Source organism: Hyperolius riggenbachi, chromosome 9 (genome assembly GCF_040937935.1).
Source record: "Hyperolius riggenbachi isolate aHypRig1 chromosome 9, aHypRig1.pri, whole genome shotgun sequence".
NCBI lineage: Eukaryota > Metazoa > Chordata > Amphibia > Anura > Hyperoliidae > Hyperolius > Hyperolius riggenbachi.
In genome coordinates, this window is record NC_090654.1 from 197983004 (window position 1) to 197997498 (window position 14495).

Sequence of the window (14495 nt, forward strand, 5' to 3'; positions counted from 1 at the left end):
TCAGAGGTGCAATGATTGGGGATTCTTCCTGTGTGGCAGTCTCATATCTATGACCCCATCTAGTGGCGTCTTGAAGACACAGCTGTATCATCCTTGGGGCACATCTGGCTATTGTGGAGTGGGCTGTACTGGGAAGGGGGCTTATACGCGAGTCAATCACTTTTTCCTGGTTTCTAAGGGTAAAGTAGGTACCTCGGCTTATACACGGGTCGGCTTATAAGCAAGTATATACGGTATGTGTAAAAATACACCCCAAAACACATACTACTTCTCCTGAGTATGGCGATACCACGTGTGACACTTTTTTTGCAGCCTAGGTGCACTAAGGGGCCCAAAGTCCAATGAGTACCTTTAGGATTTCACAGGACATTTTGAGGCATTTGATTTCCAGACTACTACTCACGATTTAGGGCCCCTAAAATGCCAGGGCAGTATAGGAACCCCGCAAGTGACCCCATTTTAGAAAGACGACACCCCAAGGTATTCCGTTAGGAGTATGGTGAGTTCATAGAATAATTTTTTTTGTCACAAGTTAGTGGAAATTGATTTTTATTGTTTTTGCTTTTTCACAAAATGTCATTTTCCACTGACATTTTTTTTTTATTTTTATTTTTTTACACACAATTGTCCATTTACAGAGATATTTCTCCCACCCAGCATGGGCATGTGTAAAAATACACCCCAAAACACATTATACTACTTCTCCTGAGTACGGCGATACCACATGTGTGACACTTTTTTGCAGCCTAGGTGCACTAAGGGGCCCAAAGTCCTATGAGTACCTTTAGGATTTCACAGGTCATTTTGAGGCATTTGATTTCCAGACTACTACTCACGATTTAGGGCCCCTAAAATGCCAGGGCAGTATAGGAACCCCACAAGTAACCCCATTTTAGAAAGACAACACCCCAAGGTATTCTGTTAGGAGTATGGTGAGTTCATAGAAGATTCTATTTTTTTGTCGCAAGTTAGCGGAAATTGGTTTTTTATTGTTTTTTTTCACAAAGTGTCATTTTCCACTAACTTGTGACAAAAATAAAATCTTCTATGAACTCATCATACACCTAACGGAATACCTTGGGGTGTCTTCTTTCTAAAATAGGCTCACTTGTGAGGTTCCTATCCTGCCCTGGAATTTTAGGGGCCCAAAACCGTGAGGAGTAGACTGGAAACCAAATGCCTCAAAATGACTGTTCAGGGGTATAAGCATCTGCAAATTTTGATGACAGGTGGTCTATGAGGGGCCACATTTTGTGGAACTGGTCATAAGCAGGGTGGCCTCTTAGATGACAGGTTGTATTGGCACTGAAGTGCAGGAAGCGCAGGATGTTCTCAAATTGTGACCTGGACATGGCAGCAGAGAACATGGGCATGTGATGTATTGGGTCGCGTAGACCAATAAGACCGCAATACATTGTTTTTGACTAGACCCATGTTAAGGAGAAGGTCCAAAAAATGTTAAGCTTGGAGTGGTTTCCACCGAAAAGGCTGGGCATGGTAGCTTCTCGGATTGGCGGTTGCGTATTGTGTGGCATAACTGTTGGTCTCAGCCACAATTAAGTCGTAGAGATCCACGGTGCAGAACAGATGAAAAAAAGTCTAGGGCCAATCCTAGATTATCTGTCTCCACCTGGACTCCAGACTGGGTGGTGAAAGGGGGCAGTACAGAATCTCGGCGACCTCTTCAGCAGAATACCCCTTTTTTGCCATGGTGGACTGCTAAATTTAGGGGGTATTCCTCTGAGACTATCCAGGGAAAAGAGCACCTACCTAGCAAAAGGGAGTACTTGCGAAGTAGAAAGCTGTGGTCACTGAGTTTTGATTAAAAAAAATCAAAACTGATCTTCACAGCGCCACAGTTATTGTACAGTGTTTTTTGCAGTGATCAGAAAAAAAATTGTCACTGCGGTGGGGCGGGTGAGGGTTTGGCCGGGTGATCAGAAGCCCGCAGGGGGCAGATTAGGGCCTGATCTGATGGGTAGGATTGCTACGGGGTGACAGGAGGTGATTGATGGGTGTCTCAGGGGGTGATTAGAGGGGAGAATAGATGCAATCAATGCACTGGGGAGGTGATCGGAAGGGGTCTGAGGGGGATCTGAGGGTTTGGCCGAGTGATCAGGAGCCCATACGGGGCAAATTATGGCCTGATCTGATGGGTAGGTGTGCTAGGGGGTGACAGGAGGGGATTGATGGGGTGTCTCAGGGTGGGATTAGAGGGGGGAATAGATGCAATCAATGCACTGGGGAGGTGATTAGGGGGGGGGGGGGGGTCTGAGGGCGATCTGAGGGTGTGGGCAGGTGATTGGGTGCCCGCAAGGGGCAGATGAGGGTCTGATCTGATGGGTAGCAGTGACAGGGGGTGATTGATGGGTGTCTCAGGGTGTGATTAGAGGGGGGAATAGATGCAATCAATGCACTGGGGAGGTGATCGGGGGGGTCTGAGGGCGATCTGAGGGTGTGGGTGGGTGTTTGGGTGCCCGCTAGGGGCTGATAAGGGTCTGATCTGATGGGTAGCAGTGACGGGGTGATTGATAGGTGATCGGGGTGTGATTAGAGGGGAGAATAGATGAAAGCAATGCACTGGCGAGGTGATCAGGGGGGTGTTTGAGGGCGATCTGAGGGTGTAGGCGGGTAATTGGGTGCCCGCAAGGGGCAGATTAGGGTCTGATCTGATGGGTAGCAGGGACGGGGTAATTGATGGGTGATTAGAGGGGAGAACAGATGTAAACAATGCAATTGGGAGATGATCTGAGGGCAGGTCTGCGGGCGATCTGAGGGTGTGGGCGGGTGATCAGGTGCCCGCAAAGGGCAGGTTAGGGTTTAATCTGACTGGTGGCAGGTGGTGATTGATGAGTGATTGACAGGTGATCAGTGGGTGATTACAGGGGAGAATAGATGTATACAGTACACAGGGTGGGGGGTCTGGGGAAGAACTGAGGGTGTGGGGGGTGATCAGGAGCCCCCAGGGGACAGTTTAGGACCTAATCTAAAATATAGCATTGACAGATAGTGACAGGGGGTGATTGATGGGTGATTAGGGGGGGTGATTGGGTGCAAACAGTGGTCTGAGGGGGTGATTTGGGGGGGAGGGGTCTGAGGAGTGCTGTGGGCAATCAGGGGGCAGGGGGTCAGGATCAGTGTGTGTGTGTGTGTGCGTGCGTGCGTGCGCGCTTACATACACAGCTGCCTCCTCCCCTGGTGGTCCCTCGATCACTGGGACCACCACGGGAGGAGGCAGCCTGTATAATACACTTTGTATACATTACAAAGTGTATTATACACTTTTGCAGGGGAGATCGGGCTGTTTACAACCCGCCGGCGCTGTTAAATGGCCGGCGGGTTGACGTCATGCGTGGGCGTAGCCTAATGCCGGCGGATGCGCGCATCCCCGGCTAATTAGTCCCCCAGGTGCCGCCGCCGATCGGCGTTACGTGGTCCTGGGGGTGCCACTTTGCCACCGCCTATTGGTAGTGGGCGGTCGGCAAGTGGTTAAGTGATAAAGGATGCAATTTTTGACATTGGTGTCCGTGGCTCCGTTTCTGATCCAGCCCAAAAACGGAGCCACGGATACATTTTTAAAACAAGTGTGAACCTATTCTAACCATTACATTGTACCGTTGCATCATTATTTTACAGGCTGTTCCTACGATATTCTGTAACCGCTTAATTTACATTGAAAATATAGCTGTGCCCAAATTTTCCTCATACTTCTGATAACTGTTTCATCAATGTGTGGTGAGATTCATGAAGAAAGGTATCCTGAAAATGGTAGCTAGGCATAATTTAACAAAAAATAAAATATTTTGCTACTTGCCAGAGATCTTATTTTTTCTTTCTCATCTTTTCTTTTGGAAGGTATTTTGCCATTCACACACCAAGTTTTTATACAGGAGTAAGGGCCTGTTTCCACTACACGCAGATTGGATGCAGAAAAACTGACTCCAATGAATGCCTATGGTCCTGTTTCCACTAAACACGATTTTTCTGATCCAGATTTTCCCATAGGCATTCATTGGAGTCAGTTTTTCTGCATCAAATCTGCGTGTAGTGGAAACGGCCCTTAGTTAAGTGGTACATCTGTATGCCTGGAAACCTCTTATTTGGGAACTTGAGGAAATACAGATTGTTAGAGAGCATACAAAATTTTGACTTCTATAAAGATTGTTCTGAGTTGTACTACATAATTGGAGAATTGGTTTTTAGTTATATAAATACTTTAGCTATATAAATACTTAAATAAATAAATAGTTCTGTTTGTAGTGATAACCTTTTCTTCAGAATATTTACAGTGGTTTAATAAGCCTTCCACATTGATCATTAAATTTCTTCCCTCTCTCACAGATAGGAAATGAAGGTTTAGCTGCAGAACTTGCAGAAGACACAGAAGAAGTTTTGAAAGACTTTGATTTCCTTGTGCATGCAGAAGATGGAGAAGGAGCAGGAGAAGCCAGAAGTTCAGGCGATGGCACAGAGTGGGGTAAGAACCACAAGTAAACGCATCAGAGCTTCATTTTCGCTCATGTCTTGGCTGACCATTAACTCATTCTGTACTCCATGACAGAATGCTTTGTTCTCTGTGATCAATAATGTCAGTAGTCTGTTATTCATTTTTCCACTTCAGTTTTTTTGTAACAGGGTTGTTTTTTGCAAACAGCTGACAAAATGTCAGCTCCCGTCTGGTGTTTCCATTCTCCTGCCAATGCCCTGGAAAACCAGAATTAGTCTTTTTCTGCACACTTAACCCCTGTTCTAGATACAGATAATTTCCTTTTTCAATTTACTCAGGGATGAAAATTTTCTCCTGGAAACTTGGTTTACCTGTACTTTTTACCTTGAACAGTAAATGAACAGGATACAGATGGGGAGAAACTTAAATATACACTTAAGAGTACTCATTGACAAGTTAAATAATCATATTCAATATTAAGCAGCTGCAGCGAAAGCAAATAAAATGTTGGGATGCATTGAAAGGTAAATAAAAACTCAGGATGCTAGCATAATACTGCCAAGCTGCCAAAAAGGGCGTAAAATTCAATCCCTGCTTTTTAGAAGAGGTTAAAAAAGGAAAAAGGCCATGCAAAGAGACCTAATATAAACATGATCTTAAAACACCGCAACCTTCTCTTGGCCTGAGCTCATCAGGGCTGTGGAGTCGGTACAAAAATCATCCAACTTTGACTCCTTAGTTTATGAAACTTCAGACTCTAGGTACCCAAAAGTACTCCGACTCCTCAACTCCAGCTGCTCAGTCTAATACTTACTAGTGCTGTGGGGTTGGTACAAAAACCACCCAACTCCTCAGTTTATGAAACCTCCAACTCCGGGTACTCAAAAATTGCTCCAGCTCCACAACCCTGGTGTTCATTTAAGGTGGACTGAAGCTCAGTCCACATACCTCTTCTGAATGGCTGTTGTCTGATAAATCAGAATTTCACATTCTTTTTAGAAAACATGAAAACATTAATGCTGTGTCCTCCGGGTTAAAGAGTAGTAAGGGCATTTGTCAGCACAGGTCAAAAATCAACATGCATTGTGAAATGAGGTTGCACTAGTGTATATGTAGCCGCCATGAATGTTGAATTATATTTATGGTCTTCTAGGCAAAATCTTTTTCAGTCTTTGGCTTTAGCTTTGTGATGGATGAAGCCAAATTGTGAAGGGAGTTCAGGGTTGTATTTTAGGACCTCCCCTTGCCCTCTAAGATGAAAAGTTACAGAGATACAAACGCCTCCAAACTAAGGGCTTTTATCAAGAGTTTGAATTATTTTATGTTATTTAAAATGTATGTTATTGCTGTTGATGCTCTCTTTTAATAAGTAATCTATGACTTTCTGAGACTTTTTAAAATATCAACTTGTACACTTTGTCCTGTAAAACCTTAATAAAAATTAGTAAAACACAATCTTTTTCTGGGATTGCCTCAATTATTTCAACGAGGTAATGCCAAGCCCTCTTCGTAAATGTATTAACAAAAAAATAGCTTTATAGTAGGAGTCCTGGTGCTAAACTGACCTGTCTGCAATCCAGATGTATTGCCCACTTAGGGCTGGAACCCACAGGAGCGCTTTTGGCAGCGTTTTGGCAGCACTGCGATACGCTAGCAGTTTGCCAAAACGCTGGGCTAATGTTAATGGATGGGGCAACTTCCACAGGAGCGTTTGCGTTTCCCAGAAACGCAAACGCAGGACCTGCAGCATTTTGGGAGCGTTAGCGCTTCAATGTAAAGTATTGAAACGCTAGCAGAAACGCTCAGCAAAACCTAAACTGAGCGGTTTTGCTAGCGTTTTGCGGTTCAGCACACTGTAACAAAATTAAAAATAATTCACAGGACCAATCAGGATAAAAACGCAAAACGCAAAACGCTAGGCGCCCGCTGGGGAAAAAAATACAATGTTGCAAAACACGACCAAAAACGCGCATGAATCCGCTTGCAAACCGCTCAGACAAAACGCTAGCGGTTGCGTTTTGCGTTTGCGGTTTTCAGTGGGTTCCAGGCCTAAAGGTGCGTTTACACCTCTAGATTTTATGTCGGCCATCAGGGATCAGTACCCAATCCCCTAGGGTGATGTCCTCGGCTAGCCTGTATAGACGGGTGTCAGCTGTGTAGCTGCAGATGCGCTCTGTGGGGAAGGTTGCTGAGGGAGGACATGATGTCACACATCCGACTGTTGGCTCAGGTGGTTATCTGCCGCCTTAGGTGTGTGTATGGGGCTTAAAATATTTGCCGCATTATGAAAATTTGGGCCGGTTTAACACCTTTCACTTTGCTTACAGAATGTTAAGAGAAGAGGTGATGCAGCACAGTGGAAAACATGCCCGTCTCCACCTTCTTGAAAAAAGCAGTGTACAGAATTTCAAAATACTGCTGGCAGGTGATGCCACCTGAGGGGATGCTGCTTGCATTTTTGGCAGTTGGAAACTGCTGTTATTTCCCACAATGCAACAAGGCTCCCACAGTGTGATGTCAGTACCTCAGTGCTGTGAGATGCTGACATCATTTGTGGGAGGGGTTTCACCACAAAATCAGCCATACAGAGTCCCCTGATGAATTGTTTGTGAAATGGAATAGATTTCTCATGGAAAAGGGGGTATCTGCTACTGACTGGAATGAAGTTCAATTCTTCGTTACGGTTTCTCTTTAAAACCTGACTAAGCCCAAAATGTACTGATGAAATTTCTAATAGCAATCCGAATAAGAGCAAAGTGGTGGACAGAATTAATATTTTTTTATCTGGCTTCGAGGACAAACTGCTCCTTGGATCCAGTATTCTGTTTATAGTGGTATGAAACCTAAATTTCATCTACGTTCTAAAAAGCACAAAACGCAGTATAAAACATATAGAAAAAATATTATTGGTTTCCAAGATACTGGAAGGGTTAACAATTAAAACTAGTCTCTTTGCTAACAAACGCCCCTTGGCATTTCAAACCGGATTTGTACTATTTGAAGTAAGTAATGAAACAAATTTCCTCTTCTGTTTCCTTATTGTGTCCTACACCCATTATTCTTTTTTTCTCGGTTTTATTTATATTTGGAACAGAGCCCACATTTTTTTAGTACTGTAATTATATTGTTTTCTTTATTGATATGTTTTATATCATCTACATAGGCTAGTAATTTGATTTCCTCTTTTCTTGTACATGTTCCTTAAAGAGGAACTGTTACCAAAACAATAATGCTTATTGCTTTACAATATTAGTTAAGAAATCATTTAGTCAGTGTTTGGTCGTTGTAAAATCTTTCCACTCAGATTTATTTTCCGAAATGTATGGTTCATGAATATCATGGTTGGCAACATCTTTAGTACTGCCAGGTGATCTCTGCGGAATGTTCGCTACTAAGCGTTCTAAAGCCAGTACAAAGCTTGGAGGGAGGGGATTCCACGTTATAAACAGCCTAGAGTATAAGCCTCAGTAGGAGGTGTGGTTACAAACCAGTATACAGCAATATCTAGCTAAAGGATGTTTTTCTGATGCTGAAACTAGGATATGTAACGTAAAAGTGTGTATCTTGAATAAGTTATTGTATTCTACTATATGTCGTTACAGCTCCTCTTTATATGACTTTCTGTATTTGAAGAGCCTGAATTAAAGTTTTTAGAGACAAATTAAATAGGAGAGTGGATAGCTTGGCTCATCCCATCTGGGATCTAAATTTATTTTGCTAGATGGCAGTTAACATTGATGCAAACGGTTAAGTTGGAATAGGACTTTTATCCCGTTAATAAAAGGGATTGGAATCCCAAAGCTTTGAAGAGTCTTAAATGGACATAAAAGTGAGGCTAGGCATGCAGACCATTCAAAATATTGGTATAGTGTAATATATTTTCAGTAATAGAAAATATTGTCTGTGGGGTGCAGACAAATTGCAAACACAGACAGCACTGTATACTGTTTCCCCGAAAATAAGCCCTGACCTGTAAATAAGCCCTAGCTGGAATTTTGAGCATGCACAAAATATAAGCCCCACCCAGAAAATAAGCTCAAGCGGCAGTTAAATGTAAAGTAAATTTAAGATATGTATACCATTCCAAGTATACATGTTACCCTCTGATTTGCCCCCGGGCATTGGACCGTCATGTCAGAGACAGGAAAGCAGGAGCTAACTTACAGTGGTTGCTGTGCTGATCGAGCACCAGTCATGCCATCTCAGCGCACAGCAAGATTATCAGCTGTGCACAGGGATGGCAGGGCAGATGCTTGATCAGTACATTAGCACCCCTTTAGATCCAGCAGAGTAAGATGTGGCACAGTGCGGAAGGCAGGAGGACACACCGCACAGGAACAGCACAGTACAAAGGAACAGGAAATGTTCTGCTTAGGGACATTTCCTGATAGAAATATAAAACATCTCCTGAAAATAAGCACTAGCACATCTTTTAAAGCAAAAATGAATATGACACAGTTTTCTCGTATACTGTTGGTATATTGGGGGGGGGGGGGAGAGAATCACAAATTCAGAATCCTAAATTGTAACAAAATCCTGATCAGTAACCAAACATAATTCACACAGGGGTCTGGGGCAGAATGGTCCAACAGTCTGGTGGTTCACTAATTTCAAGCATGAGAAAGATAGCGAGCTAGGTAGTAAGGTCCTTTTGTGGGGCTACTGAAGTGATCTTTGACAACATGACCAGGAGCCCTAAAATTAGACAAAAACATTTGCAGATCGCTGTTACCAGGGTTTTTTGTTGCTACAATTCAGTTTGGTTCATATATGAATGTGTGTTGTATGTGTATCAGGGCTGTGGAGTCGGTACAAAAATCCTCCAACTCCTCAGTTTATGAAACCTCCGACTCCAGGTATCCAAAATGGCTTCAACTCCAACTCCTTAGTCTAATACTTACCAGGGCTGTGGATTTTGTACCAAATCATCTGACTCCCAACTCCTCAGTTTATGAAATCACCGACTCCGGGAACCCAAAATTGCTCCGACTCCACAGCCTTGATGTGAATGGTTACTTTTTGGCATATGTATAGTATGTCATGATGTAAAAGGCTTCACAAGGGATTGTCATACGGTGAGCAGCATATTTGTATATTCAACAAAATTGTGTATGACGAGTGAATTATGTTTGGTTATTGATTGCTTATACTGTCTGTATATCATATACTATAGAGGTCTGTGTAGCCTCCCTGGCGGTATGGACGAGCGGAGTTCGTCCAGCAAAAACTTGCAAAAAACGTTAATGACGAGTTGAGCTCATCCATGCCGACAGGGAGATTTCCTGTTTCTCTGCCCCGCCGGCTGCATTTTTTTCTCATCAGAGGGATTCCCCAGGATGGCTGGATGCCTGATTGCACGCTGTGGGTAGCGATCTGTGCTACCCACAGCGTGCAGAACAAGCATCCAGCCACCCTATGGAATCCCTGGGCAGCCAGCGGGGCAGAGAATGTGCGGGGGTTCCCCCTTGTATGTGGAGGCTGTGCTGGCGGGGGATCCCCCTTCTATTGTGGCTGTTGCGGCAGGGGATCCCCCTTCTATTGTGGCTGTTGCGGCAGGGGATCCCCCTCTGTGCGGGTGGGGGATCCCCCCCCGCACATTCTCTGCCCTGCTGGCTGCCCAGGGATTCCCTAGGGTGTGCTTGTTCTGCACGCTGTGGGTAGCACAGATAGCTACCCACAGCATGCTAGGAGGGGGGGGGGGGGAAGGATCGGGAGGGGGACATCTGGCTACCTATAAATCTGGCTAAACACCTGGCTCACTATATACCTGGCTCACTATATACCTGGCTAAACATCTGGCTCACTATATACCTGGCTCACTATATACCTGGCTCACTATATACCTGGCTCACTATATACCTGGCTCACTATATACCTGGCTCACTATATACCTGGCTCACTATATACCTGGCTCACTATATACCTGGCTCACTATATACCTGGCTCACTATATACCTGGCTCACTATATACCTGGCTCACTATATACCTGGCTCACTATATACCTGGCTACACACCTGGCTCACTATATACCTGGCTACACACCTGGCTCACTATATACCTGGCTACACACCTGGCTCACTATATACCTGGCTAAACATCTGGCTCACTATATACCTGGCTAACTATACATGGCTAACTATACCTGGCTGCACATCTGGCTAACTATACCTGGCTAACTATACCTGGCTGCACATCTGGCTAACTATACCTGGCTGCACATCTTCTACCTATACATCTGGGTCTTATACTCACCATTGGCATGCTGATCCCTCGTCGCGTACCTCTGATAGCTTCCCCAGTGTCTTCTTCCATGTCCCTTGACGGATTTTGCTTCTCCCTCGGCAATCACATGTCCCCCGTTGATCGGTGTTGATGACACCAGGGTCACACAGCGTCATCAACATCTTGCAGAAAACACTTTTTTTTTAATTGAATTCAATACAATAACCTGTATTGAATTCAATATCAAAAAAAAAATTGGTTGCAAAAAAAATATGGTTGCAAATTATTGGAAATTAATTGAAACACGCTGTGCACGGAAATCCTGGGGAAACGGAACGCCAGGGTGGTTAATAAATTTAAGCTGTTCAGTTTTGTGCTTTATCTGGTTTTAAAATGGAACTCCTAGAAAGTAAGGACCATTAGTACTTAGCCTGCTGATGGTCACTGTTTAAAATGTGAGGCCTTTAATTACCTGAATTTCAATTTGAAAGTGGTGTTCACATGATCTGCTCTGTTCATTAGATATAATGTTCTCCCTTTCTGGGTGGGGGCTTGCGCCTTGTGACTTTACATTCCCAGTTGATCTTCAGTTCATGCTGTATTTCCACATCAGTGGATTATCAGGGTTTGGTTTTTCAGTCCAGTTAAACCATTAAGGCAGCAGAAAGTGATGAAACCTTGCACACTCCCTTCTGATCAAGAAAGCATTCCTGTACGAGTTACACAGGAAACTTGAAGAAAGAGGAATCTGAAGGGTGCCATTTTAAATTAAAGCGAACCTCAAAGGACACCCGAAACGAAAATAAACTAATGAAACAAACAATTGTATCTATCTTCCTTCTCTTAAAAATGACTTTTTAAGATATTCCACAGTTTTATTTTGTTTAAATCTACTTTTTAAGTTTTAGCTGTTTTATTGTTTTTGCTCAATGACACATTCATTGAAGAATGCCAGAGCTAAAATTTATAAACAATTCACCATTTTTATCTCTTTCCTGCTCTCAGAAGCCGTTTTCTGCTAGGAAAGTGTTTTATAGTTGGAATTTCTTATCAGTGAGGGTCACATTGTAGTCACTTCCTGTCTGAGTCAGGACTGAGTCAGCCACTTGCATACCTGATATGTAACTCTTTCAGGCAGAGAAAGAAAAAAAGGAACACAGCATAGTTATTTGTGTGCTAGACACTGAACATACCCATGTCTATCTCATCATGTCACATGTCACCTCTGGTATCCTTTAACCCTGTCACCTAAAAAAAAAGTTTCACTTACCCTGGGCTTCCCAGGCCACCTGCAGCCATCCTGTGCCCTTGCCACTCCTCGCACGTCCTCCAGGCCCCGCTGCGCATGCCAGGCCACGTGTATTCTTCTCCTAACCTTGCCGCCAGCAAGCGCCTCCTGCGAAGGTGCAGTGCTCCTACTCAGGAGACGCTTGACGGCAGCAAGACTGAGAAGAATACGTGTGGCCAGGTTAAACTAACGTGCAGTGGGGGACCGAAGGACACTCGAGGAGCGGCGAGGGAACAGGACGGCTGCAGGGGGCTTGGGGAATCCCTGGGTAAGTGAAACTTTTTTTTTTTTTTGTTAGGTGCCAGACTTGAGGTTCCCTTTTTTGTGATGAAAATGACATTTCCCTAGCTGCAGTCCCTGTCAGTTTGTTTCATCATTTTCTGAACCACATAAAAGTAGTATTGAGCTATCTGATTCAGAACAACTGATGTGTATACTTGTTTTGGTTCAGTAATTAAGAATGTATTGGAGGTAGACAATACCATAACAGCCAAGCAAATAGTATTTTATTTGAAAGCAAATCTGAAGTGACAATAAAAAAGTAGGTGGAGACTTAGCTATGGATAGGGGAGGAGCTGAATCCCATAGAGCCTTCCCAGCCCTTGCTAAGTCCCCGTGTCCCACCGATATCTTTCGGTGAACTTGCATGCCATCGAGACCCTCAGCAGTCTCTGGAAGTTCTCATGTCCATGAGTACTTCCCAAGGTGGGCACATCTGCAAGCTCGGACTCGTGCTTATTCAGTATGGATCCACTTATCATCTTAAGTATTCGGTGACCAAGTACTGCTGCATCTAAGCAGTGTACTTCATTTTTATTTGAAGTAGACCCACACCCCAAATTACGTTACATAATAGGACTTGTTAGTAGTACCAAATTTTGTGAGTAAAAATGTCCCTCTTCCCTCTTTCTGTGAGTTAAAAATGCTCTCACAATTCATCTTCCTGTAATTTAGATACACTTTTGATTTCCAGTTGAAAACTGCATGGCAGTAAAGGTATCTGTGGTTGTGGAAATAGAAAATGCCTAGTGTTAAAGATTGTTGTATAAAAAGTTGCGGGGTTATACAATAGTGTGCTCATATTTTGATTACCAGTTTTATTAGTTATCTGCTGCAAGCTAAACATTTGAACAGCTCTGCATTAAAAGCTTTTGCCTATCAATTTCTAAAAATACCCCCAAATTTTGTCTGTAAACAAGATACTAGTACGAGAGGATGCAGTCAGTACCATATGTGGATATTTGAGCTTTGTGAAATATATCTGCTGTAAAACTTTGGCTAACTGAACAAACTCTTTGCTATCATTGCTCACATTTTAAATGACACTACTACCCATCATTGTCAAATAGTGCATGTGCCTTCAGAGTCATTGATTGTAGCACGCATATGTGTATTGCCATATTACTCATAATTTACTAATAAGAGCTTAACATAGTTACTTACAGTATCGCTGAAAATGATACTAACGTACTGATGTATGTTGATATGTGCTCTCTCTTTTACTAACATGCTGCATGCAGAAAAGGATGTCCTGTCCCCAACTGCTGAGGTTTGGGATGTAGACCAGACTCTGATAAATAAACTGAAGGAGCAATACATAAAGGAGCGCAAGGGGACAAAGGGGGCAAAGCGTAAGTGGAGATTATACCTCAACCTGTATAAACCATTCTGTTGATAAACAGTGATGTTCGTTTAGGACACATTTGAAGACTGCTCTGTGAGTGGTGGAGGAGGAGAGCTACCGGACTTGAGGTGTCATCTTCTATATTGTTTCACTTCAGCATTGTTTCAGTTGGAGAGGACAATATCAGTGTTTTTAGGCCTTTCATCAGTAAAAGAAAAAAATAATAATTTGGTGATAATATTGCCAAGGGGAATCGATGAAATTATTTTTGCATTGAATATACTGCACTCTATTGTTTCCCTTCAAGTATTTTTTGAAGTAATGTTCTCATTTTAAGTGCTTGGTGTTCTGTATTTCCACAGTACCAGTTGATATCCAGTTTTGTAACTTTTCATTTTTTGGAAGTTGTGCATTTTACTCTAATCATTTTGCCTCCCTCATAAAAAGAGTTTTAACAAGATTTCAGCCACCTAGAAAATCAGTTGTTTAGTTGAGTCAGACAATTAAGGAGATATTTTGTGTGGAAATACAAAGCAGTGAGCATGGCCTTGCAAATGTTTTAAGCAAACAGGACGGCCCCTTGTACCTTTATAGGTACATGCACACCTCTGATGTTTTCCAAATGACCGGTCATTTGGATGTCAAATCGGTCATGTGTACTGTCGGTCGTTCAGCTGATAAGACTGGATTTGAACAATCCGCCAAGCGGATCCGTCAAAACCCGTCTTATCAGCTGAACGAACGACCGACCGTGCACAAGCCCGAATGATGTCCAAACAACCGGACGTTCAAATGTCCAAATGACCGGACGTTCAAACGACAGGTCGTTTGGAAGAATCAGACGTACGAGCCTTATGGTTATGTGCTATATACAATTTTGATAACAAATCATTAGCATACTTTGACATCTTAT

The 14495-nt window shown here is 43.2% G+C and overlaps 1 protein-coding gene across 8 annotated transcripts in view; it reads left to right on the forward strand.

The window, feature by feature from the left end:
- STRN3 (striatin 3) overlaps positions 1-14495 on the forward strand; it is a 128191-nt gene that overhangs the window by 81095 nt on the left and 32601 nt on the right. For 4 of the 8 annotated variants that reach the window (XM_068253868.1, XM_068253869.1, XM_068253870.1 and 1 more), the window contains exons 7-8: positions 4342-4477; positions 13479-13589. In XM_068253868.1, the coding sequence (XP_068109969.1) occupies positions 4342-4477; positions 13479-13589 (247 nt within the window). The remainder of the gene's footprint in view (positions 1-4341; positions 4478-13478; positions 13590-14495) is intronic. The other 4 variants (XM_068253872.1, XM_068253871.1, XM_068253875.1 and 1 more) reach the window with 1 other exon arrangement.